Source organism: Lathamus discolor, chromosome 3 (genome assembly GCF_037157495.1).
Source record: "Lathamus discolor isolate bLatDis1 chromosome 3, bLatDis1.hap1, whole genome shotgun sequence".
NCBI classification, from domain to species: Eukaryota; Metazoa; Chordata; class Aves; order Psittaciformes; family Psittacidae; genus Lathamus; species Lathamus discolor.
The window spans coordinates 2620118-2646035 of NC_088886.1; the positions used below are offsets into that span (position 1 = coordinate 2620118).

Here is a 25918-nt window from a genome sequence, read left to right on the forward strand (position 1 = left end):
GAGCTTTCTCACCTCAGTGATACTGTATGTGATGTTCCTTTTTTCAGTGCTGCTAATTGAGGTGACTTTGCTTAACCCTGTTTTGTGCTTTGTGGACATAAATATGCTCTGGGTTTGAAGGGGTTATGGCACATTCTACAATTTTTCTCCACATATAATACTTAAAAAATCAGCCTGTTTTTGCTTGCCTCAGTTCCCCAGAGTGGTGAGAACCCTATTGAAACTATCTTTTGTAACAGAAACTATTGTGCTTCACTTCATTGAGATGTAACTTAACTGTCTCTGTGTCTGATGGGGAATTTGTTTTAAATTATAATATTAAGGGGGGGGGAGGGAAGGAAGAACTGATGTTTGAGCAGAAATGCTTGCAAGAAATGCAACCTTGTTTCTTGTAAGGCTCCTGCTTCTGCTGATTTATAGATTGTACTTATTTAAATCCCTAAACCAAAGACTTTCATCTTGGTGAGAACCTTTCTGTGACCCCTCAGCCTTGCCAAGAGAGAGGAAAGTCACCTCTGTAATGACTGCTCACTTTCATCCTCATAAAACTCTGTGTTACGGACAGTTCTTGATAGAAGTATATCTTTGCCATACAGATACACTGAACATGTAAATGAATTGATAATTCAGTGCAAAAAGCAAACAAGAACTAAATAGCTGTGGAAGACCAGTTTTGTTTTACAGTAAAAGCATTGGGCTAAAAAAGACATATTTTTATTAGTTACTTTTATCCAAAATGTATTTACAGTCTGTACAGACAGAGAAAGAGAAGAAGAAGAAAACTGATGGCAAAACCAGAAAGGATGAAGAGAAACTCAAAATTCGAGACATGTGGAACAACTTCTCTTATTTTCCTGAAATCACCCACATTGTCATCAGGGAGTCTACAGTCAGCATTAACAAGCAGGATAACAAAAGGATGGTAAGAGCCAAGCCCTGGATAGGTTTCCCTCCCCTAGGAAGCTCTAGCGACACAGTGTTGTTGGGTCAAGAGGTGACAGCCTCCTTGAGGAACATTTTAACTCCTAAATAGCAGATAAATATGCTGTCCCTAACACTGCGATGCAGAAGTGATAGAAGAGCAGCAAGTTGGTGAGCATCATTGATTCTCTACACTTATTACTGCACACCACCAGTGTCTGATGGCCTCCTTGCTGTGCTTCTCAGCCCATGGCCTTCCTATCTACACCTTCGATAGCCACAAGCAGCATCAGCAAGTATGGCAGAGAGAAGATATATCCAGGAAGGACCTGGGAAGGAAGGAGAGGAGGTTTCTAGATATGCAATTTAAGCATCGAAAGTGGTTCTTCTTTCTGTGGGCTGCCTGCTATTAGAATTGGGAAAGGAGCTGCCTAAGTGTCCTTGGCTTCAAGCCCAATGTGACTGCCCCATTCCTGAACTGTGGCATTTCACGAAGGCTGGCACAAGGTTTTGCCTTAGAGTTCTCATGTAGGATTACAGCAGAACATGTCATGCTGGAGGGCCAGTTTCTGTCCAGTAATGGGTGGGGAGAACACAGGATGGTCAATGTTGGCTCTCTAAATGTGGTTTTCTGTTGTAGGTTTCTTGGACAATTTTTTAGCCACTCTATGCAAAAATCTCTGGATATTGAAGCACTCCTGAAATGTTTTATCAGAACTGTATGAATTCTTTACTAAAGTACCCTTTTGTTGTAGGAATTAAAGCTGTCCTCACATGATGAGGCCCTGTCGTTCGCATCGTTGATAGATGGGTACTTCAGACTTACAGCAGATGCTCACCATTACCTCTGCACAGATGTGGCTCCTCCACTGATTGAGCACAACATAAAAAACGGATGCCATGGACCCATTTGGTGAGAAAAACGTTTGATTGTTATTTTTCTACTTGAATAATTAGTCCTCTAATACTGCTGCATCGAGATACTGAGTCCTCTGAGGAAATTGGACATTTGGAAGGCTGTTAATTACCAAAAGGTGGTAGAACAACTTCAGTTTGCGAAGGATTATATGGAAAAAAAACATCACTGTTTCTCTCCACATAGATTTACTCATCTCTAAAGCCAGTGTTTCCTCATTATAGAAGTATTTTGAGGCTTACTTCACTAATAGATATGAAGATCATTGTCTGTTGAACAGATGGAAAAATTTAGGTAAACAGCATTGAGCTGTATCTACATTGACCCCAGGAGTCCTTGGGTGGATGAACAAAGCCTTTTGTTGTTTTAAATAGCTAAAGCAATTATGTTCCTTTCATAGAATCGTAGAACCACAGATTGGTTTGGGCTGGAAGAGACCTTAAAGCTCATCCAGTTCCAATCCCCTGCCACGGGCAGGGACACCTTCCACTGGAGCAGCTTGCTCCAAGGCCTGTCCAACCTGGCCTTGAACACTTCCTTCTTTTTGGCTTTTCTTCTTATGCTTGAAGATGCAATATATAGAAAACTGAGAGTTTATGTGTGCACTGTGTTAGATGTGGAGTTTCCCCATTAAGCATGGTAAGAGCTTAACGAACCTTTCTTCCCTTGCTCTGAGCAGCTAAATGTGAGTGTGTGTAATGCACACAATTAAATCAGGTTTTAATAATAATAACATAAATATTTCAAAGTTGCTGTTATACATTTTTGTTCCAAATACAGAATTTACTCTCCTGTGTCTTTCCTAATAATAGATTTGGGATGCAACTGCTCATTGGTTGTTTTTCCTCATGTGTACGTTGACTCTTTCAGCACGGAATATGCCATCAACAAGCTGCGCCAGGAAGGGAATGAAACAGGAATGTATGTGCTGAGGTGGAGCTGCACAAACTTTAACCACATTCTCATGACAGTGACTTGTTCTCAAGGCTCAGAGGTACGTCAAGTACGGAGCCCCAGCAGTAACCTGATGATGAGCTGAAGACTGGCAGCTCCCTGTAATCCATACTCATGCATTTGTGTTCTTTAGGGCAGTCACCCTTATGTCTGTGTGATAATCAGTGCAGCACAGGGTAGAGAACTCTGCTCATAGCTTCATTTTCCCCAGACCCTCTACAAATATGCTGTACCTACAAAGATGATTTATGACACCCAGAACATTTCCATTCACAGCAATAAAGCTGTGCAAGAACATGGTTGAAATTAAGCATTTTAAACTCGTACGGTGTGAGAATGACATACACAATTTCTCACTGTAACTTAGGTAATGTTTCTTGAACATGGGTTTAATTATACAAATGTATTTCTCCTGACACACTGGAAAAGAACAGTGCATGAAGACAGTTCCCTTTACATGTAGAACACCTCAGAAGGAGATAGATACACAGTTAGCTGGGGGAACATACTTCTTGAAAGATGATTGATAAGCAAAAGCTCATGATAAGGGATAGGTGAGGAAACCAGATGGTGATGGTGACAAGTAGAAAAGAAGAATGCAGGAACTGCACAGAACTTCAGCTGAAATCTGCAGTTGACTTGCTGCTTTGGAGAAAATACTTCAGGTGTTCACACAAGGATAATACTAGCATAAAACACATATAAACTGCTGTTCTTCCCTTAGAAACAGAGGTAAATAGAATCAACAATAAAGTCAAGAAGGGATATTTGATGCTGGGTGCATCTTCCATAGACATGATCAACATTGTCTTCTAAAAGACAGGACCACCTGAAATAACAAATCAGTTGTGTCTTGGAAAACATTTAACCTCTTTGCGAGGCTTAGCAAGAAAAGGGAAAGGTGACATGAAGCTGTGGTATGGTAGAGGTGAGGAAGAGGCCTTGAAAGGGCAGAGATAGGTAAGTGCAAAAGTTCAGCCCTTTGAAACTGTCAAGTGTGAGCAACAGCCTGAAATGGTTTCACTCGTTGAACAATCTGGGTTGTGAAAGGGAGCTGTGCTATTTTTAAGTGGAGATGTTGAAACCATGGTCCAGCTTCTGCAGTTCTTGACCAAATGAAGAGCAGATTCCTTCAGGAAGAGTTAGGGCTTCCGCATACTCTCGGGCTCTGCAAAACACACAAGCCATAATTTGGGCTTGTTAGATGGTTGAATCTTCATGTTGCTGCTCTTTCATGTTGCCACTGTTATTGTAAGTCTTCCTGGGCCTGAAGTTTATAGGAATTTTAGAGCTTTTTCTACTTTGTTGGAGTTACAGGACCCTGGCATAGAGGCAAGCGATTACTGGTCCTATGTGTAATTTCAAAGGCTTTTGGGAAGTTTTTGTGGCTTAACAAACATTCTTTCACTTTAATGATTATATTTTGTATTTTTCTCCCTTCCCCCCCCCCCCCCAATAGCAGATGGGAAATAGTTCAGTCCAGTACAAGAACTTCCAGATTGAAGTGAAGAAAGGCGGGTACTTCCTACATGGATCCAGCAAATCTTTCTCATCCTTAAAAGAGCTGATGGATCACCTGAAGGGACAAATACTCCGGACAGACAACATAAGCTTTACACTGAAGAGGTGCTGCCAACCAAAACCAAGAGGTAGTGTGTCCTTTAAGAGGGGCAACAGACTTTGTTGTTGAAAGGAAATGAACTCCAAGGTTAAGAGGTGTTCTTGGTGTCTAATTTGTTCTGTGTCCTCATGTGAAGCTCATTTGTTACTTAAGAAGTGATATTTAAGGTTTCTTCCCTCACTGTGGAGGAGGAGTCTTACCAAAAAGCAAACCCAAGCCATGTGAACAAGGTTTTAGGGGTTTCCTTTCCCTGTTACAAGCTCAGCACAGGATGCTCAGGGGGTGGTGCTTCTCATGAGCCTTCTTTGGGTGAACTTTTCACATGACACTGAGAAAAGTTCTTGTTTCCCTTTTCGCACCTAGAAGCTGGGCTGGCCCTGCAGAGGTGGCCTCTAGATCTGTCTGAAAGGAAAATGTCACAGCTGACTCAGAGCCATGGGCTGCAGTGCTGTGGTGAAGCAGGGACCACGTAAGGTTCTTCCTTCGCTTCACTGCGTCACGTATGCCAGGCAGTGTCACAGTTCATCACGTCGTGTTCCTCTGGCAAAGGAGGGTTGCAGCCTGCAGTGGCTGTGTGGCAACCTCTGGTTTGAAGCTTGTTTGCTCTCATGTTGAGCTGTTGTTTAGTCTATTAATCATGAAGCAAAAGGGAAAGCTGGCTCTGCAACTGTTAGCAAGCAGAACAGCCTTGGAGTCAGTCAATCCATCTGCGAGGTCAGATTTGAGAGGGCTGAGACAAGCCTGCATTTGTTAAAACTGCTCATGCCAGCAGTTACTGAAATGGTTTGCTATAAACAAGTGTCTTGCAGCTGAGTTTTGTATGAAAAGGGAAACACAGTGGTGTGATTGTGTGATCTGATAGTGGTTTCCTGTTAGAAGAAGGGAAAATAACTGAGCTGCATTAATTACCTGCTTGTTCTGATGGTTTTAGAGGAGAGTTTTCTGTAGATGGACACTGAGCTTAGCAGCACTTTGAGGAACCTTGTTTGGAGCATGGAGAGGTTATACATTGTGACTACATTTTGACAGCTGTATGTGGAAAAAAATTAAATGAGTCAAGGAGTTGACTGCCCACTTCAGCTTTTCACTGGAATTACAGTGGGATCCAGCACATTATCTGTGCTGTTCCCTGTTCTGCCTGTTCCCTGTTTAGGGTATTTTTTTCCCCTTCTTTTCAAATCTATTTAATTGGTTATTCACAAAGAGGTTTAGGGGATGCAGAAATAAAGCTGGTTTCCAGTGTATGGTTCATGAGTGATTGTTTTCAGAGTCCTAGATCCCAGTTTATCCCTGATGCACATGTGCTGCTCACAGGAATGGGAAGGCCAGATGCACACAGACATCTAAAGCCATTGTACTGTAATAAATAAAGCCTGCTGTTCAACACAGATCTGACCATGCCTCTCCCTGACCAGAAGCAGCAGGGAGGAAGAACCAGCCTTTGGAGTCTTTTCCTTCTGTTCATTTCCCATTCCCCAGTTTAATTCCAGTGCTCTGGAAACAGGCTGTTGGTGTTTCCCAGGGTGCAAGAAGTGTTCAAGGAGGTAAAAAAAGGAAATGAGACTCCAGCTACCTCTTAACCCATCTGCACACTGCAGGAGGGACTGTGTGGTATTTTACTTAGCGTACAGCAGAGGTATCACCTCTTGTAGTCCTGGGTATTCATTTGTGCAGTAGCCACTATTCGGTTTCTTAATATCAGCCCCAATATGGCTAATATTAACATAGTGCATATAATATAAAATATGTAGCTCTGCTTTAGTGAATTCTCTGTTGAATGACAGAAGTTACTTGCGCAGAACGTAGGTCAAAGTCTCTTCTTTCCTCCCTGCTTATCCATCTGGGGGTTTACTTTGCAGTAAGCATAGGCAGCAACATTACTGACTGAGAAGGGTGGATGCAGTTATTCTGACAAGTCCTAAAGAAGCTTTTCTCTCCCTGCCTTCCAGAAATCTCCAACTTGCTGGTTGCAACCAAGAAGGCACAGGAATGGCAGCCAGTCTATCACCTGGGACAGCTGAGCTTCCATCGAATCCTTAAGGAAGAAATCATACAGGTGGGTAGCTGCTGAACTCTGTTTCTCTCGTCTTATCAAACAAGTGCAGTATCCCACTGTACCCTGTTCAGTAATACAAAATCGCCCCATTCCAGGTGGTTCTTTCACTCCCATTTCTCCTCAGCAAAGCTTAATTTGAATCTTTATTTGTATTAAAGCCTCTTATTGCACAACCTAATTGTTTACATGTCCTTGTGAGGAAAAAAGAAGAGCAGATTAGAATTAATGCCTGCCACTAGAAATGAAATTGATATTTGAGCAGGTTTCTAATGGCTGTGGAGAGAGATGCTTCTAAGGTCACTCTTAAAACACCATGAAGGTCTTAAGAGCTGTTTTTCCGAGGTGCTTTGTTGCTAAATGTGGCTGTATCTGTTAAAGCCTTACGTATCAGGAAACGGGCAGCTTAGAGGCTTAAGATAATATCCTACAGTAAAAAACAAGGGTGAAGTATTCAAAAACTCTGAAGAGTCTCAGCATTCAAAATCCTGTGCTCTAGACTGATTCAGCACCCAAATTTTCCATCAGTTGTTTCAATCAGTGATGCTAAATCCTGAACAGACTTCAAACCACGCAGTGGCTGGAATGCACAATCACATTTGATGCTTCTGAAAGACCTGAGCTCTTCAATCATGCACTTAACTGCTTTGGTTAAACAGAAAGGTTTGGGGGTTTTGTTAACTTGCATCAGTGTCCGGGGAGATATAGGTTATGTTAATATTGATGCTGATATTTACAGTCATGGTGCAGGCTTCCTGCAAAAATATCCCAAGGTGGCATCCTCTGTTATTTTAGGAGGAAATTGCTTTCCCAGACAAAGCCTTCCGTTGAAGTATTACTTCCTCCAACTTTTGGAAAGACATTAAAGGTTGCCTCAATAGCAGCTTATTGTAAATAAGAGGCCAGTAATTATTTATTCATTTGGTGTTTAGTCTGACAATGTTAAACCACACTGAACCTGTGTGAGGTTAATGGAGATGTAGTAGCTCTTTTGTATCAGATGAGTTTCCAGTGGTGAGTATGCTGAGAGAGACCACTAAAGCAAAGGATTACACAGTGTCATTGGTTTCTCACTGTGCTAGCTAGATCAAGTGGAGGGCTAAGTCCACTCTCTACTTGGAGAAGCAGCGTACAGTGCAGATCCAAGTATTGGTGTAAATCTACCCTTGTTTGCTTCATGTCCTGGTTGAAACATCTATTGTGTGTTATACCTTAGGGTGAACATCTTGGAAGAGGGACAAGAACACAGATTTACTCGGGGATCCTCAACTACAAAGAAGATGAGAACGAAAGCTATCAAAATGAAAAAGAGATTAAAGTCCTCCTCAAAGTCTTGGACCCCAGCCACAGAGACATTTCTTTGGCAAGTTTTTTCCTTTTTGTCTGTTGTACTGCAGCTATGACCTCAGTTGTGTTTGGTTAACTATGAAAAGCCTTTAAAAGAAGGGCTTGTGCATCTATAGTTAAGGGAATAGGAAATACTGAAGGTGTATCTCACCATTTTAGGCAGTCAGATCCATGAGTTACTCACTCATTAGGCAGCGGCATCAGGTCTGGCTGGAGCACACCAGCACTGATTTCAGCCTGCACGCGTGCAGGCCATAAGCATATCCCCACCATTGCTGTTCCTAGAAAAACACAGTGATTCTGCAGATGGTTTTGTTCCTTGATGCTTGCAGTTGTTAAGCACTTGGATGAGTGTGGCAATGACCAGCAGTTTCATGGCTGACCTCTTTCGCTTCCCAACAGGCATTCTTTGAGACAGCGAGCATGATGAGGCAGGTGTCTCACAAGCACATTGTCCTCCTCCATGGAGTCTGCGTCCGTGATGTTGAAAGTGAGTTTTGGGAACGTCTCTGCAGGCTTGGCAGGGACTGGGCACCATTCAGTTCAGTGCTGGCATGGGGGAGATGGAGGTAGCAGTTGCTGCCTCAATTCTCCGTGCAGACAGAAGTGAAATCAGAAACACAAGGCGGCTGCAGAGTCCTTTCTACTAACAAGTTTCCTCATCCAATGCTGTCTTTGAATAAGTGCCTTATGGGCTCACTTCTTGAGATTGGAATGCCAGAGTGATAGTAGCAGCGTCCATACAAACCAGCCTTCTGGCTTACTTGGGAAGGCTTTGCCCTGTGGGCTTTGAAATGCTTTGTTTCAGGTTTGCTGCCCATTTACTCCATAAAGCCACTCAGCCTTTTAATTTGGACTCTGAACACTGAAATTGCCTTTGGGGAAGGTGAAGTAAAGACATTCCATAACCATCGTGCCTTGGGGAGAGGGGAAGATGGTAACAGGCCATTAGATCACTCCAGACACTGGTTACTGCAGTTCTGACTCTATGTTCCTGATTTCATAGACATCATGGTTGAAGAGTTTGTTGAATTTGGGCCTCTGGATCTGTTCATGCATCGGAAAAGTGAAGTTCTGACAACTCCTTGGAAGTTCAAAGTTGCCAAACAACTTGCAAGCGCATTGAGCTACTTGGTAAGAAACCTCTTGACAGAAGCATTGCATGTAGCTGCTACAACCTGATGCTACTGAGGTTCCATGTGCATTAGTAACTAAGGAATTTGCTTTCTCAAGTGGGACTGTACAATGTATGAGATATTCCTTTTGTATTCATATTGTTGCTTTAAATAAGGAGAAAAGAGTCTCACAGGAGGTGATAAGCTCCTTTTTATCAGCAGGCCATGTGCCTGCAGTGATGCTCTTTGTGGAAAAGAAGTATTATGGTGCCTAAGAGTGAACAGTACATTTCCCTATTCCCCCTTTCCCTGTTTTTCTCTAGGATAATTTCTTCCAAGCGGTTTTTTTTACATTTCAGCTTGGAGTGGTTTTCAGTGCTCCCCTATGTTGTGGGTATGTCAGAACACTTGCAGAACATTGAGAACTGCACTCACTGTTCTTTTCCTTCCTTCCCACAGGAGGATAAAGATTTGGTACATGGAAATGTGTGTACTAAAAACATCCTATTGGCAAGAGAGGGAATTGACACTGAATATGGTCCCTTCATAAAGCTGAGTGACCCAGGAATACCAATAACTGTGCTGACCAGACAAGGTATGGTACAGGAATTGGATTGCTTTCTTTGGTGGGGAAGGGGAAAGGAAGAACTTACTGGTTTGTGTTGAAAGGGACATTAAAGCTCATCCAGTTCCAACCCCCCGCCACAGGCAGGGACACTTTCCACTAGAGCAGCTTGCTCCAAACCCCTGTGTCCAACCTGGCCTTGAACACTGCCAGGGATGGGGCAGCGCCTCAGCACCCTCACTTTTTCCTTAGAGTATATATATACCATTTATACCAGCTAGAACTGGTTCTAGTATAGAAGTAGCCAGCTTTCACAAATCTGAAAAGTAAATAAATGAGAGAATGTTGCTGATGGTGGGTGCTTGTTTTATTCCTTTCTCTTAAAAAAGTCATGTTAAGTCAAGTGAGATAATGCAGAAGGAATCTCAGTTTCTGGATGGCTCAAGGCATGAGCTTGTAAAATGTACAGGAACACCCTTCAGAGAACAGGGATTTGGGAAAGAAGATTTCCCTGAAGGTGGACAAATAGTGCAGCTTTAGTTTAGCTTAGTTAAGTGGGTGTTAGACCAGAATAACTGAGTTAGAAGGCTGTTTATTGAGTCCCTTGATACTAACTCCAGAACGCATTGATTCTGTGTTTGGTCTCAGAATGCGTCGAGCGAATCCCTTGGATTGCACCCGAATGCGTTGAAGATTCCAAAAATCTAAGTGTTGCAGCAGATAAGTGGAGTTTTGGTACAACACTGTGGGAAATCTGCTATAATGGAGAAATCCCACTGAAAGACAAGACGTTAGCAGAGGTAAAACTGTGTACATAACCCTACCTTCACATCTCCGATACATCCTCTTTAGCACTGCAGTTTCCATACCCAACTTGAATCGCTTTCTCCTTGCAGGCAAACCAGCTCAGCTGGACTTGGTAAGGGGCTGATTTGTATCAACTGCCACAGGTTGCAGCAGGAATTCTTGTCCTTACTACAGAAATTGCTCATTATTGCTTCAACCGGACCTTGTTGAGCATTCTCAGTTAAACAGAACTGCTGCTGCTCTCACATTTGCCCTTTCCTAACCACTGTGTCCGGTTACAGAGTGATGGAGGTTCTGCTTACAAGCAGTTAGGTGGTTCTGTTCTTGCTTGTGTCTTTTGGACGTTGGTTCAGAACTAGTCTCCTGTGGGACACCATTATTCTCTCTGAAATCTAACAGACATTAAATAAGCCTCATCCTGCCTCCCTGCTGCAGTGTCTGTTCAGCACTGCTGGAGTCCCTCAGCATATGTTCCAAAGATGCTTTTTCTCTCTTGAAGTGTTGCTGTGCTGGGAAGGGCATGGAGCAAAGCAGCTGCTGCTCATCTGAAGGAAATGACTGAGTCCTTGAGTCACTACAGGAGGTGGCTGAAAGAAACTGCCCTGGGTGCAGTCCCCTTCCTGCATGTGGAAGGCAGAGCTTAGAAAAGTCTGTCCTCATCCCATCTGCCCGAAGCTGGTACCTTTTCAGGGGCTGTGAAGAGTAGCCAGTGTTGTGGTGTTTCCCTGGTGAGCATTTCCACTCAGCCATTTGTCCCTGTGCATAAATAACGTGGCAAACCTGGAGGAAAAATCACTTCTGAAAGGTGAAATCTTCAGAGTGCTGTAGAACTTTCCATGTGTTTCAAGTGGTTGCTCCAAGCTACACCAGATTCAGCACAATAATTATTCTCTGTGGGTAGGAGATGGTTTAGTTACTGCTGAAGAGGATGAGTTCCTTGTCAAAGTAGAAGTCCACAGTGAGTTAAGGACCCAATGGTCACGTTTTCTGCTGTAGAACAGGGGTGTATTAAGTTAAAAGGTGAAATTCAAGCAGGAGTTTCCCTTTGCACCTTACAGAAGGAGAGGTTCTACGAGGGGCATTTTGTATTGGCAACACCATCATGCAAAGAGCTGGCTGACCTGATGAAGCAGTGCATGAACTATGACCCCCATCAGAGACCCTTCTTCAGAGCAATCATGAGAGACATCAACAAGCTGGAGGAACAAAGTAAGGCCTTGGCTTTGGTCCACAGCAGGGAGGGATAAGAATGGCTGCTTTATTTGGCCAAGTCAGGACCCTCTAGGAGCATTCTCCTGTGTGTTTGGTTGTATTGATGCCAGGAGTGTGGTGTCCCTGCAGAAATGGAAGTAACCCTTTGTGCAGATGAGTGCAAGTGGGATGTGAGTGTTTAATTCATGCTGTATGTGTGGCTGCAGTGGTGTTGGTATTACTGCTGGCTCATTTGATGGTTCATATTTCATACAACAGCTTTATTTCCAATCTCAGAGCTCCATGAGACCTCCACAGGGCTCAGATAGCTCTGATTCCTGGCTTGTCTTCTGCTGTAGCTCCTACAAGGCAACTAGCAGTCAGTCAATAAAGGGCATAATTTTGCCTCCCGTATCTAGTAATATATAATCATGGAAGCTGAGTAACTACTAGAGGGTGGGAAGTACACCAAGGGAAGGCGGGATGTCTGGAAGGAGAGCCAGCAAGCAACCCACTAGGCAAGGGGGAAGATGAGCAGGTGACAGACTGGCGTGTACAAGTGGAAGGAATTCCCTGTCAAACAGGAGGCAGGCTTTAAGTAAGGGAAGTTGTGACAGCAGGGATAGACACACTAAGAACAGCTCACTGGCAGTAAGCAAGGATGCCTTGAAGTGTCCAAGATGTCCTGGCAGGAATCTGTCTGACCTGAGACTTTTTTCCCACCCTTAGATCCTGATATTGTCTCAGAGAAGAAGCCCTTTACAGAGGTGGATCCCACTGTCTTTGAGAAGAGATTCTTGAAAAGAATCCGTGATTTGGGAGAGGTAAGAGGAATGTCAGGAGCAGAACATGGATACATGTTGTGTACACACAGCTGTGTGTGCTTTCTGTGTCACAACAGGAAGATGGGAGTCATAAATGCCCAAAATAGCATGTCAGTAACACTGTGGTTAGCAAGTGCTGTGTTAAGTAACACTCTCCCTTCTTTCTTTTACAATCAGGGCCACTTTGGCAAGGTGGAACTCTGCAGATACGACCCAGAAGGTGACAACACAGGGGAGCAAGTGGCAGTTAAATCCCTAAAGCCAGAGAGCGGAGGGAATCACATCGCTGATCTCAAGAAGGAAATAGAGATCTTGAGGAATCTTTATCATGAGAACATTGTCAAATATAAGGGAATTTGCACAGAAGATGGTAAGTCTTCATGGTGAATATTAAAAGTGCACACTAAAAGGGTTGTCCTTTAAAAATGAAGCATTTTAAAAAGTAGAACAGTCTTAGCTCAATCTTAGGTGTTTGGGTCATTTTCTTTATGGAAAAAGCAGCAATTTACCATAGAATCTCAGCCTGGTTTGGGTTGGAAGGGAGCTCAAATCTCATCCAGCTCCAACCCCCTGCCACGGGCAGGGACCCCTTCCACTGGAGCAGCTTGCTCCAAGCCCCTGTGTCCCACCTGGCCTTGAGCACTGCCAGGGATGGGGGGCAGCTTCTCTGGGCAACTTGTTCCAATGTCCCCAGAGCTTATCTCTGAAGCCCTGCTCCTGCCCATATCTGTGCTGAGCAAACCTGGATGTGAACGTGGTTGATGTTCTCACCAAATCCATACAAAAATGAGCACCTGGGCAGGGTGATGGGGCCTGTTCACGAGTGAGGTGACCATCACAGCTGGGTCATCACCCCTTAAACCCAAAGGTCAGTGTTGGAAGCATCCAGTATTCATAGAAGAGAGCTCTCTTGTTTTATAGTTTTGCTTTTCAGTAGTGATTGTTCTAAGCCAGTATTAAAAAATTGAAGGAAGTTTGAAGTTCAGTAACTGTCCTGCCTGAATAGATTCTCTACTGGGTTGTGCAGGGACTGTCACTGGGATTTAGCCCATAGTGTGGCCATGCTTACATGAAACCGTTAAAAATGCTACCTGTTAATGGTGTGAGAAGGGCAATGTTAAACACTCGCTCTGTTGTTAGGTGGAAGTGGGATTAAACTCATCATGGAATTTCTTCCTTCTGGGAGTCTGAAGGAGTATCTGCCACGGAACAAGAACAAAATCAATCTCAAACAGCTTCTCCGATACGCGGTTCAGATCTGCAAGGTGAGCCTGGCACCAGAGCCTTCCTGAAGCTCTTCTGCTCGAGTAGTGAAGGGGAGGAGAGCCTTGCTCAGCGAACAAAATCTTTCTTCTTCCTTTGTCCCAAGGGCCTGGATCCTGAAGCAGTCCCTCCTGTGTTACCAGGTCCCCTTGCCTGAAAGTTTATGATAAGAAGATGGGTTTGTGGCTAATGGTGGGGCTGGGCAGTGAGAAGTGTAGGCAGAAGCTGCCAGTTTTGGCAGCACACAAAGACCTGCTGCTGCGAAGGGGAAGCTGGAGAAAGCGATGTGAGTTGGAGCAAGTAGTGTAAAAGGTTTTCTTCTCTTAGGGAATGGACTACCTGGGCTCCCGTCAGTACGTGCACCGTGACTTGGCAGCAAGAAACGTTCTTGTTGAAAGTGAGAACAGAGTGAAGATTGGGGACTTCGGTCTCACCAAAGCCATTGAGACAGACAAGGAGTACTACACAGTCAAAGACGACCTCGACAGCCCTGTCTTTTGGTAGTAACTTGTAACTCATTTCCTTTAAGCAGACTGTGCAGTGCAGTAACTCATCTGCTCCTGCAGACTTTGGCTTTTAGGTGTCCTGAAGAGTTTTCTTGTTTTATAGAATCATAGAATAGTTAGGATTGGAAAGGACCTCAAGATCATCTAGTTCCAACCCCCCTGCCATAGGCAGGGACACCTCACACTAAACCATCTCACACAAGGCTTCATCCAACCTGGCCTTGAACACTGCCAGGGATGGAGCTCTCACAACCTCCCTGGGCAACTGATTCCAGTGCCTCACCACCCTAACAGGAAAGAATTTCCTCCTTATATCCAATCTAAACTTCCCTTGTTTAAGTTTTAACCCATTACCCCTTGTCCTGTCACTACAGTCCCTGATGAAGAGTCCCTCCCCAGCATCCCTATAGGCACCCTTCAGGTACTGGAAGGCTGCTATGAGGTCCCCACGCAGCCTTCTCTTCTCCAGGCTGAACAGCCCCAACTTCCTCAGCCTGTCTTCATACGGGAGGTGCTCCAGTCCCCTGATCATCCTTGTGGCCTCCTCTGGACTTGTTCCAGCAGTTCCATGTCCCTTTTATGTTGAGGACACCAGAACTGCACACAGTGCTCCAGGTGAGGTCTCACAAGAGCAGAGTAGAGGGGCAGGATCACCTCCTTCGCCCTGCTGGTCACGCTCCTTTTGATGCAGCCCAGGATACGGTTGGTTTCTGGGCTGCGAGCGCACACTGCAGCCGGCTCATGTTCATTTTCTCATCGACCAGCACCCCCAAGTCCTTCTCTGCAGGGCCGCTCTGAATCTCTTCTTTGCCCAATCTGTAGCTGTGCCTGGGATTGCTCTGACCCAGGTGTAGGACCCTGCACTTGTCGTGGTTGAACTTCATAAGGTTGGCATCAGCCCACCTCACAAGCGTGTCAAGGTCCCTCTGGATGGCATCCCTTCCCTCCAGCGTATCAACCGGACCACACAGCTTGGTGTCATCGGGAAACTTGCTGAGGGCGCACTCAATCCCACTGTCCATGTCAGCGATGAAGATGTTAAACAAGACCGGTCCCAACACCGATCCCTGAGGGACACCACTCGTTACCGGTCTCCAGCCGGACATCGAGCCATTGACCACAACTCTTTGTGTGCGGTCATCCAGCCAGTTCTTTATCCACCGAGTGGTCCATCCATCAAATTGATATCTCTCCAATTTAGAGAGAAGGATGTCGTGTGGGACAGTGTCAAACGCTTTGCACAAGTCCAGGTAGATGACATCAACTGCTTTACCCTTGTCCATCAATTCTGTTGCCCCATCATAGAAGGCCACCAGATTGGTCAGGCAGGATTTCCCCTTAGTGAAGCCATGCTGGCTGTCACCAAGCACGTTGTTGTTTTTCATGTGCCTTAGCATGTTGTCCAGGAGAATGTGCTCCAAGATTTTACCAGGCACAGAGGTGAGACTGGTCTGTAATTCCCCGGGTCTTCCATTTTCCCCTTCTTGAAAATGGGGGTTATATTTCCCTTTTTCCAGTCGTCGGGAACTTCACCTGACTGCCATGATTTTTCAAATAGGATGGCCAGTGGCTGCAGCTTCATTCGCCAGCTCCTTCAGGACCCGCGGATGGATTCCATCCGGTCCCACGGACTTGTGTGCGTTCAGATTTTTAAGATGGTCTCGAACCAGATCCTCTCCTACAGTGGGCCCAAGGTCTTCATTCTCACAGTCCCTGCATCTGCCTTCTAAGACCTGGGTGGTGCAGTCAGAGCCTTTGCCAGTGAAGACCGAGGTGAAGAAGTCATTCAGAACCTCAGCCTTCTCCAAATCCTGCATAGCCAGTTCTTCCCGAGAGCTTCCTCAGGGGGCCTATGTTGTCCCTAGTCTGTTTTTTGTTTGCTACGTACCTGTAGAATCCCTTCCTGTTATCCTTAACATCCCTGGCTAGGTTTAATTCTAACTGGGCCTTAGCCTTCCTAACCTGGTCCCTAGCTTCCCGGACAACATCCCTGTACTCTACCCAGGCCGCTTGTCCTTGCTTCCACTTTTTATAAGCCTCTTTTTGCCTTTGAATTTTCCTCAGCAGCTCCTTATCCATCCAAGGAGGTCTCCTGGCCCTCCTGCTGCACTTCCTTCTAGTTGGGATGCAACACTCCTGAGCTTGTAGCAGGTGATCCTTGAATATCAACCCAGAGTCTTGGGCCCCCCTACCCTCCAGGGCTATATCCCATGGAACCTTACTAAGCAGGCTCCTGAAGAGGCCAAAGTCTGCTCTGTTGAAGTCCAGGGCAGTGAGCTTGCTACACACTCTTCTCACTGTCCTGGGGATCTCAAATTCAACCATCTCGTGATCGCTGCATCCAAGGCTGCCCTGGAGCACCACATTCTCAACAAGCCCTTCCCTGTTGGTGAGCACAAGGTCAAGCATGGCACCTCTCCTTGTTGGCTCCTCTATTACCTGCAGAAGGAAGTTGTCTTCCACACAATCGAGGAACCTCCTGGATGGCTTGTGCCGTGCAGTGCCATCGTTCCAACAGATGTCAGGGTGGTTGAAATCCCCCATGAGGACAAGGGCCTGCGAGCGTGAGGCTTTTTCTATCTGTCTGTAGAGTGCTTCATCCACAGGTTCTCCTTGATCAGGCGGCCTGTAACAGATCCCCACAGTAATGTCTCCCTCGGCTGCTTTCCCTTTAACCCTGACCCACAAACTCTCTGTAAACTGCTCACCTGCCCCCAGACAGAGTTCCATACTTTCCAGCCTATCCCTAACATAAAGGGCAACTCTCCCTCCCTGCCTGCCGGGCCTGTCTTTTCTAAAGAGCCTGTAACCTTCCATTCCAACATTTCAGTCATAGGAGCCATCCCACCATGTTTCTGTGATGCCTATTATATCATACCCCCGTAGATGTGCACACATCTCTAATTCCTCTGGTAAGAGACTGAAATACACAACAGAGCAAGGAAAATAAATGAAGGTCCAATAGCAGAGGAAGTAGAAGGCACCTGGCAGACTACACTTACTTACCTGCTCTGTGCCATTTATTTCTTCCTGCACTTAAAACCTTAATTCCCATTATTTAGTCTGCTTTAGTTTCACAGCGACTCATTGTGTAACAGTTGTCCCTCATTTACTACTTCTGTGGCATCTCAAGTCCTATGGACACATGAATTTATGTGCAAGGGTCTCCAAACGCAGAACATGTCTCTTTAGTTCACTTTAAATGCAGATGGGTGGTGCATATGTGAGATTAACATTGTTGTGCTGTGTCCATAGGTATGCTCCAGAATGCTTGCTTCAGAGTAAGTTCTACATCGCCTCGGATGTCTGGTCATTTGGGGTGACACTGTACGAGCTTCTTACCTACTGTGACTCGGAGTCCAGCCCCATGGCAGTAAGTGGTTGGGGAAATGGCTGCTCAAGTAGCTTTAACCAGATATTATATATATTTTATTTTGGGGAACAAGAAGTGGATGAATCTCTGATGAAAGCAGCCCTTATGGCTGTCTTTCACTAAAGAGCCTGTATGGAGGCAAGTTGTGACTGCACATCCTGCTGAGGAAGCTGTATTTAAGCGTTACTATTTTCTACTGCGAGTATCTGGCATGTGCTGTCTCTGCAATAAGCACCTACCGTTCGTTTTCACTTTGGGATGCAAATCCCACCTTGATGCCAAGCTGGAATTCCCTGCATTAGTGCAGGGTGGGGGATGAGAGGCTGACACAGCTCTTTCCACAGGAGTTCCTGAAAATGATCGGCCCCACGCAGGGGCAGATGACGGTGGCGCGGCTGGTGCGGGTCTTGCACGAGGAGAAGCGTTTGCCACGGCCACCCAGCTGCCCGGAAGAGGTAATGGCTGTACCTGTGTGTTTGTTGTATTGGTGCCCGCCCTTTAGCACCAAATCCTAGTAGGAAAACCTGCTAAAAAGGCATTTCTGGGGTTTTTCTGATGCTGATGTTCCCAAGTTTGGGACATCCCTTCAGAGGGATAAAGGACTTTGCTTTAGTGTCTGGATTCATGTAAAATGCATTCAGAATCCTTCTGATTTTTGAAATACGCATTTCCTGAGTGTGCAGAACCCAGACTGAGCAACACCATGGTTCAAGCTGTCAGCACTACCACTGCATCGATTGCTTGCACTGTCAAACATACACCTTTACTTCAATGAAGAACCCCCCACTAATAACATGTATTATTTCTGACCAAAATCCAAGGCATGTTTCTGTCACTGTTCATTCCTTAGCAGTGAGAATCTGCTCCATTACATTTACTGGAAAAAACAAATCGGAATCCCAGCCTGGTTTGTGTTGAAGGGACCTTAAAGCTCACCCAGCTCCAACCCCTGCCATGGGCAGGGACACCTTCCACTAGAGCAGCTTGCTCCAAGAGCCTGTGTCCAGCCTGCCCTTTTAATCCTATCTGTTGCCTTTTTAACATCTTTGGGGAAAATGTTTGTTCCCAAACGCTCTGTCCAGGTAACAAAGCCCATGTCCAGGGTTAGTAACTTAGATTCATTTCAACCAGAGAATCACAGAGTGATTTGGGTTGGGATGCTTCACTCCTCCTTTACAAACGCCTCTTGTTGTCGTTAGGTGGACCAGCTGATGAGGAAGTGCTGGATCTTCAAGCACGACGAACGGACGACCTTTCACAATCTGATCCAAGGATTTGAAACCATTATGAGTAAAATGTAATTCATTGTTTTGTATATCCTGTCAGTACCTTCAATGTATGTCAACACAGAAATGCCCAAAACCTCTCATTGTTTTTTTTATAACTACTGTAATTTGTACTCTGACTGTGCTAATGTGTTTTAAAGGAGCCTTTTTCCAATAGTTTTCCTTTTGAATTTTAGTCAACAGTTGGATCAAGTGAATTAACAGGTATGGCAGAAACAATAGCTTCAACTCTTCTTGCTGCTGTTAGTGCGAGGCAGTTTTAGCTTTAGCCCATTATGGTCTTGCCACAATGTGAACTACCGTGATGTCCGAAAATGTTCTGTGTGCTACCTGTGGCATTGCAACAAGTCTGCTGGGCACGTGTGGTCCTTGAAGACCTGAACTATGTAAGTAGACATAAGAGGATTTAATGCAGTATGTTAGTTTTCATGGGGTTTTGAGGTTTAAAAGAAGTTTGCCAAATAGCCTTCATGTGCACTTCAGTTTTCGTCACAGAAACCCAAATCGAGCATAAAAATCCAGAGAAGACGAACGTGCTGGTCTTACCCCATCTGCAGTTCTGAGCAATTCACGTAGTGAAGAAATAACTACTTGACTGTGGTGATGGTCCAAAAAGCAACCCCCAAAAGCACGGCTCAACATGTAAAGTGTCCCATTTCAGTGAGAAACCCCATTTCTGGATGAATGCATTTGCTTTTCTCCTCCCACATGATCCATTTCTACCTGCTGAAGTTTCCACTGGTTATGTAGCCATTAAACCTACAAACGCTTCTCAGCCGGCACCGCAAGTGAGCTCTGGCGCTGTGAACTTAATTACATACTTTGGGAATGGAAAAGGATAGGAATCCATGTACAGACTGCAGGGGGAGAGCTCCCCTAACCATGAAGAGATAGCTAAAAGCGAGGACTGAGCACCTGGGACAAGGAGCAGAAGACCTGGAGCATGTGGAACAGCCTTTTTGTGACCAGCAGTGCTGCGCACATTGCATGTAAGGTTTTGGTCAGTGGTTTCTTTGGCCAGCATGTTGTATCAGTCATTTCTGCTGATCTTCTCTAAAGCCCTTCATTTGGCCTGAGATGGTGACTGACCTTTTGTTAGGCTGGCTTCTGGACTCAAACCACGCTCATGGCAGGATTAAGGAACCAAAGAGAAGCCAGCAGGGCCAGACTGGGACCACCACCACCACCACTGTAGTGTCAGGACCAGACTGAGCATTGAACCCAGCAGCAGGTGAAGTGTGGAATGGTGCTTGGCTTGGAGAAGCCAGCAGGCTTCAAGGAACAGTGCTTGAACGGGAAGCCTTTTGCTGCCCTGTGGTCTAGAACCTGGGCACTCATGTTCTCCCAGGTTTTGAAAATGCTTTGAAGGGAGAGTTCTGGCCATACAGAAAGATGTCTTTATATATATATATATGTGTATATATATATATATAATTGTAATTATGAGCTGCAAGGAGGTCAGATTTATTTTTACAGTATTACCTGTTTTTCTGTATGTATGTCCCTTATGGCCCTGATTTCAATCTGTCAGCGCTTTGTTACTCTTTATACAAACAAATCCAATGAATAAATTTTCTTTTTCTCCATGTGCCCATCTTTTTAAATCAGAAATTAAAGAAAGGTTTTTAAATCTAACTTCACTTCCCTGGGGATCACAGAATCCCAGAAGGATTGGGCCTGGAAGGGACCTTAAAGACTGTTGAGTTCCAGCCTCCCCCAGAACCTTCCATGGGAAGCTGCTCAAAGAGCTCATCTCAATCTCCCCTCTGTCAGGTTAAAGCCATTCCCCTTGGCCTGTCCCTACAGGCCCTTGTCTGGAGCCCCTCTCCAAGAGTTTCTTGTTGGCCCCTTTAGGTATTGAAAAGCCAAAATAAGGTTTTCCAGTGCATCAGAATGTGTTGACTTCAAATCACCCTTTCCCCACATTAAGTGGTTACTTTAAAGGTAGGACAGAGCTGGTTTCCTCCCACAGAAATCCATTTTAACTGTGTACCAACAATTTATTTCCACTGAGAAGCATAGTAAGTTGAAAAATCTGCATATACAAACAGTTGGAACAAACCAGTACAAGTGCATTGATCAACACATGCTGTAGAATCCTAGGAACACCCCTGGAACCTGCACTGCTGGGTGCTGGGCATCCAGCACAGCTGCTGAGAGGTTTTTGGGTGGGAAGGGACCTTAAAGCTCCTCCAGTTCCAACCCCTGCCATGGGCAGGGATACCTTCCACTAGAGGAGCTTGCTCCAAGCCCTGTCCAATGTGGCCTTAAACCAAGTAAAAACTAAATCTATGTTCAATATGCATCCTGATCATATTACAAAGATTGAAAGGCAGAAGTTAAGACCTTTTTGTTGCTTTTTGAGTATCACAAATATGGCTTCAGTTTTACCTACAGCAAGATTAAGAAGGACCTGGGCTGTGGCCTCAGTGCTCAGTGACTTGAGTCCAAACGGATCTGCAGCAGGATTCCCAGGGCTGTCACAGAGCATTAGCTCATAACTGATCTGTCAAAAACATTGATTTCAAAAGTAAGGAGTTCTAAGTCTTCAGCTACAAGGATGAACAGCAGCAAAGAGAGACTCTGCTCTAAGTTGGTCAATGAATAAGCTAAAAATACAAAGTCTTTAACTATAAAAAGAAAAGATAAATATACTCAAGCTGGGGAGATGGGCAGAGGCAGCCTGGATACTCAGGGTGTTGTGGTTCACAGTGCATGGGTGCAAGGCTGTACTGCACCCCTGCAACAGGTGAGTGAGTAAATATTGTTTCCTCTAGTTGGGACTACTACATGCAAAAGGTAGTTATGTATGGAGTGAAACCCAGAGCCAGGCTGCTCTGTGCTAGCAGGCTTTGGAGCACAGCAAGTTTCAAAAGGTAAGCATGCCTGGCAAAATGAATAAATACACTAAGGAGCAGGAAGGCAGGATTAACCCATCATCTGAGGGGTATGGTGGTGTTGCTTCTGCTCCAGCTGAAGCATTCAGATCCAGAAGAAGCCACAAAAAGGACAAGAGGCAGCTGATTTTTGTCCCCTCCGTTACCTGCCTTACCCACTGAAGGAGGCCAGTGCGTCACCATATGTACCGCTTTACACAGCTGCATTGACAACCTGCAAATGACTGCAAATGAAAAGTGGGTGGATTCTTGGCCTAAAAGCACATAAAGGTTACTGCATGGCCCAAGTATCACATATCCCAGCTGACTTTCCTCTTGCAAGGCAGCACACAGTGTAGCATCTTACTTTTAACAAACATTTATTGAAAACATCACAGAGGCTCTGGTAATACATTTGGTATATCTCCATTCCAGGATTAAGAGGAAATATAGTAAAAATTTAAAGGCTGTAAATGCAGAACTCTTAATCCTGGAAAAAGTAAGACTGAAAAAACCCCACAATTTCAGTTAAAAAAATAAGAAAAAATTACTATCAAGACTTCATCTTTTAACTCCCTTGGGTCTGAGGAGAAGAGGAAGGCTCAGCAATCCCTCCTCAGGACTTGTATTGCTTTCAGCTGGGAAGCTCCCCACACTCACCCAGTTCCTCAGTGCTGTCAGCCTCAGCCCACTGTGGCTGTCAGTGGCAGATGACAAAGGAGACTTCATCCCCTCCCTTCAGAAGGCAAGTCTGACTCCGGAGGCCCGGCTCACCTCGTCGCCATATGTACCGCTTCCTCGGCAGGCACGCCCGTTACAGAGGGTGTTCCTCTTGGGATACTTCTAACCCACACAGAAAGAAGAATTACTTGTCTGAAGTTAAGGCAGCAATAAATAGCAGAGGTACGAGAACCTGCCCTCACACCCTGGAGCAGGAGTGGTGATGGCGGTGTCAATAGACGCGCTTCTTCTTCAGCGAGGATTCAGCGTAACGCACTGCGGAGCCCTGAGTCTGCTGGGCAAGGTACTCCACAGGGCTGGGCTCGGGGGGGGACAGCAGGTACGAGGAGCCTCGCTTCTCACTTCTTGCTGGAGCCACCTGAGGACAAGGAAACAAGTGACACATGAGCCAGAGCAAAGGGTGTCAATAAATAACGCTCCAGCCTGGGAATTATCAAGGACTGGGAGCCAGGAACTGACTCCAAAGGCCCGACTCCTTCGGCGTTAAGGTCCAGCTATACACAGCTCATGAGTCAGTGTTTGTGCCCTTTTCCTAGCAAAACCCAATGGTAAATGCACTGGTGCCCCACTGAACATGCATTTTTGTGAGGGCAAAGGGCTGGCTGGGGCAGGCAGCCCCACTCCACAGTGTGTGTTTGAAAAGAATATGTGTTAACAGCCGTGCTGATCATCACCCTGCTGCTCCAGGCACCACCATCCCTTCATATAAGGCACCAGCATTGCCACCTTTCATCCCTCTTTTCTCTCGGAGAGCTGAAAGGGTTAAACTGTCCTGGCATGCTATCACAGCAAGTCAGGAGCTGCAGGGCTTGCTATCCAGCCAGCCAGAGTGGGTTTGTGTTGTGGATTAAGAGTAACCATGTGCCACTTGCAGACGTGAGCTTACACGTGGTACCGAGGTGAAAGAGAGAGCAGGAGTGATTCTTTAATCAAAGCTTCAATTAAAATGCGTGCCTCTGATACACAGGAAGCACAGAGGGTCCCAGAGCAGGGTTTCTGGTGAGGGTGCAGGGAACCCCACTGCCAAGTGCTCCTTAGGGTATGCAAGGCTCAGGCTCAGGGCCCCTCTAGGGTCCATCAGAGCAGGATGTTGCACCATGCACACACCTGCAGCACTAGAAGTTGCACATCCACATTAGAGCCTATCAATCACCCTAATCAAGGACTTATTCACTTCATAGAATCATACAATCACAGAATGATTTAGGTTGGAAGGGACCTTAAAGCTCACCCAGTCCCAACCCCTGCCATGGGCAAGGACACCTTACAGTAGAGCAGCTTGCTCCAAGCCCCTGAGTCCAACCTGGCCTTGAGCACTGCCAGGGATGGGGCAGCCACAGCTTCTCTGGGCACCCTGTGCCACTTCCCTTTCTCCAGTGTGTCATTAATTTAATTACCAAATGGCTTGAACAGTCACTTGGACACCACTGAACATCCACCCCATAGCAATCAATCACCTGAACCTGAGCTCACCACAACCTGCTCAGCCACGCTGCGTGTCCTGGCTTAAGTCTGGCTCCTAGATCAGAAGCTGTGGGATTCTGGTTCATGCTGGTGTATTTTAGAGACCTTAACACATTTGCCAAGCTGGGACACTATTTCCTTAATCAAAGGAACAGCTGAGCTGACCAAATGTCCCTGAGCCAAACCCTTCCTTGCCTTTCCTAGAAGCATCCCTTGCTAATTCAAAGTCACAAATCAAATTACCCTCTGCTAAGTCCAAGTTCATTTTAGGATGCACTTGTCATTATCATAAATAGGAACCTGCTTAAGGAGAGACTTTTAGCTTCCTCCCATCCTCTCTCCTGCACTTCTAAGAGCCATGGGGCTGTCACACGTGCACTGTGACCCTCCACGTGTCCTGGCTCATGTAGCAGAGCGCAGCATCACCACCGCATGCTTCATACAGCCTCCAACCATGCTCCTTCTGACCTCCAAACCCCAGCCCACAGCAGCAGGGGGAAAACAGGTTGCAGGGTTAAAGCAAGCACATGCACATGTGAGCACACACTGAGCCAACACTGAGCCTCATGGAGACCAGCCTGTGTGCCCCCTGCACTGGGATTTATCTCCTGCTTCCAGGAATGATTCTGTGTTTCACTGTGCCAAGGGACCAGCTGCTCTCCTGCCTTCTATGGCATCTGTGGCATCAAGACAACCTCCTGAGCAACTGCTCAGCATCACCTCCATACGCAAACCTTCCTCTTTAGACTGAGGATGAACTGAAGGGTTCAGTCAGCTCAAAGCACAGACCATCTCCTCTTGTCACAATTCCACTAATTTCCAGTCATATCAGAGATGTTGGGAACCTGAAAGCTCTTTCTGCTGCAAAGAGCAAGAGATTTCACAGCCCATCGCAACGTGTTCAGGCCTTGACCATCTTTAAAGCCAAAACCAGCTCTGGCCAGGCCTTGTCTCCTGTCTAGGAACCACGGTTTGCTACAGTTGTGTGCTCCTAAATCTCCTCCAAAACCAGGAATCTCATGCCAAGTCTGAGATGTGAGTTTCTGAATGCCAGAACATCATGTGCTGAATCCAGCTACTAACCTCTATGCGCCAAAGGGATTTACTGTCACGACAGAGACAGGCAGGAGGCTGGGCCCCTGAGCTCTCCCTGCTACGATTGTTGCTTCAGTCTCTTGGTGTGCCCAGACACGGTGCACAGGGCAACGAGCTGCCTCAGAGTCTGGAGAGCCAGGTCAGTGTCCTCAAAGAGATCATCATGGGTCTCATGGCTGGGGCTGGATCAGGAAGGCAGCAGCTTGTTGGGCATATCTGCTGCAGCTACTCCAAACCAGATGATAATCCAGCTTTTAAGGTCTCTCCCATCCAGGAGCAACGTGATTTACTTACAGCATGGGGTAGGAATTCCTCAGGACTTCTGAAGCACTCAGGAAATGAGAAGTCCTTTGTTCAGACTGAATAAAGTTTTAATCCCCACTGTCTCACCCTGTGTTTAACCAGCCTCCTCTTAGTCCAGACTCCAGCCTCCTGTAAGCTGGTCCTCACTGCTCCACAGCATTTCCCCATCCTTCTCACAACTTTTATTGATGAAAACTTAAGGGTCTACAAGGTGCTACAGACAGAAACAGCTTCACTCAATGAGTCTGGCTGAAGTCTGTTATGATTTCAAATGAAAGCCATTTTAAATGGTTTTCCTCCCAAGATCCAGTTAAGAGTATTACAGAGTGGAGGCTGTTGGTACCTGGACACTGCCTTGACTTGCTATACTCCACTTCAGAGGTTTTATCCCAGTGGCACTCACTGCAAACCATCTGCATGCAAGGCAAAAAGAATCATCTAAACCCGGTATGAACTACCTCCTCCTTTGTTCACTTCCTGCTTAATGTGCCTCCTTCAAGGCATTTTTGCACATCCACCTTCACAGACCATAGAATCCTAGAGTGGTTCGGGTTGGAAGAGACCTTAAAGACCATCTAGTTCCTATCCCCATGCCAAGGGCAGGGACACCTTCAACTAGACTATCCTTCCAACATGTTTGTTCAGTAACACCTTGCCTTTCTTTGCTTTGGGGTTTGGTGCTTGTGGGCAGTGCAGA

At 45.7% G+C, this 25918-nt stretch overlaps 2 protein-coding genes across 14 annotated transcripts in view; one reads left to right on the forward strand and one right to left on the reverse strand.

Moving 5' to 3' along the window:
* Positions 1 to 20328, forward strand: part of JAK1 (Janus kinase 1) — a 66394-nt gene extending 46066 nt beyond the window's left edge. For 2 of the 3 annotated variants that reach the window (XM_065673121.1, XM_065673119.1), the window contains 18 exons: positions 749 to 922; positions 1677 to 1834; positions 2708 to 2831; positions 4251 to 4440; positions 6362 to 6468; positions 7682 to 7828; positions 8215 to 8302; positions 8819 to 8946; positions 9387 to 9522; positions 10141 to 10292; positions 11358 to 11508; positions 12220 to 12314; positions 12492 to 12684; positions 13455 to 13579; positions 13905 to 14077; positions 17339 to 17456; positions 17801 to 17911; positions 18656 to 20328. In XM_065673121.1, the coding sequence (XP_065529193.1) occupies positions 749 to 922; positions 1677 to 1834; positions 2708 to 2831; positions 4251 to 4440; positions 6362 to 6468; positions 7682 to 7828; positions 8215 to 8302; positions 8819 to 8946; positions 9387 to 9522; positions 10141 to 10292; positions 11358 to 11508; positions 12220 to 12314; positions 12492 to 12684; positions 13455 to 13579; positions 13905 to 14077; positions 17339 to 17456; positions 17801 to 17911; positions 18656 to 18757 (2472 nt within the window). In that variant the 3' untranslated portion in view covers positions 18758 to 20328. The remainder of the gene's footprint in view (positions 1 to 748; positions 923 to 1676; positions 1835 to 2707; positions 2832 to 4250; positions 4441 to 6361; positions 6469 to 7681; positions 7829 to 8214; positions 8303 to 8818; positions 8947 to 9386; positions 9523 to 10140; positions 10293 to 11357; positions 11509 to 12219; positions 12315 to 12491; positions 12685 to 13454; positions 13580 to 13904; positions 14078 to 17338; positions 17457 to 17800; positions 17912 to 18655) is intronic. The other variant, XM_065673122.1, reaches the window with a different exon arrangement.
* A 1653-nt stretch (positions 20329 to 21981) lies between these two features.
* RAVER2 (ribonucleoprotein, PTB binding 2) overlaps positions 21982 to 25918 on the reverse strand; it is a 40805-nt gene continuing 36868 nt past the window's right edge. For 4 of the 11 annotated variants that reach the window (XM_065673128.1, XM_065673130.1, XM_065673126.1 and 1 more), the window contains one exon: positions 21982 to 22717. In XM_065673128.1, the coding sequence (XP_065529200.1) occupies positions 22571 to 22717 (147 nt within the window). In that variant the 3' untranslated portion in view covers positions 21982 to 22570. The other 7 variants (XM_065673134.1, XM_065673123.1, XM_065673129.1 and 4 more) reach the window with 4 other exon arrangements.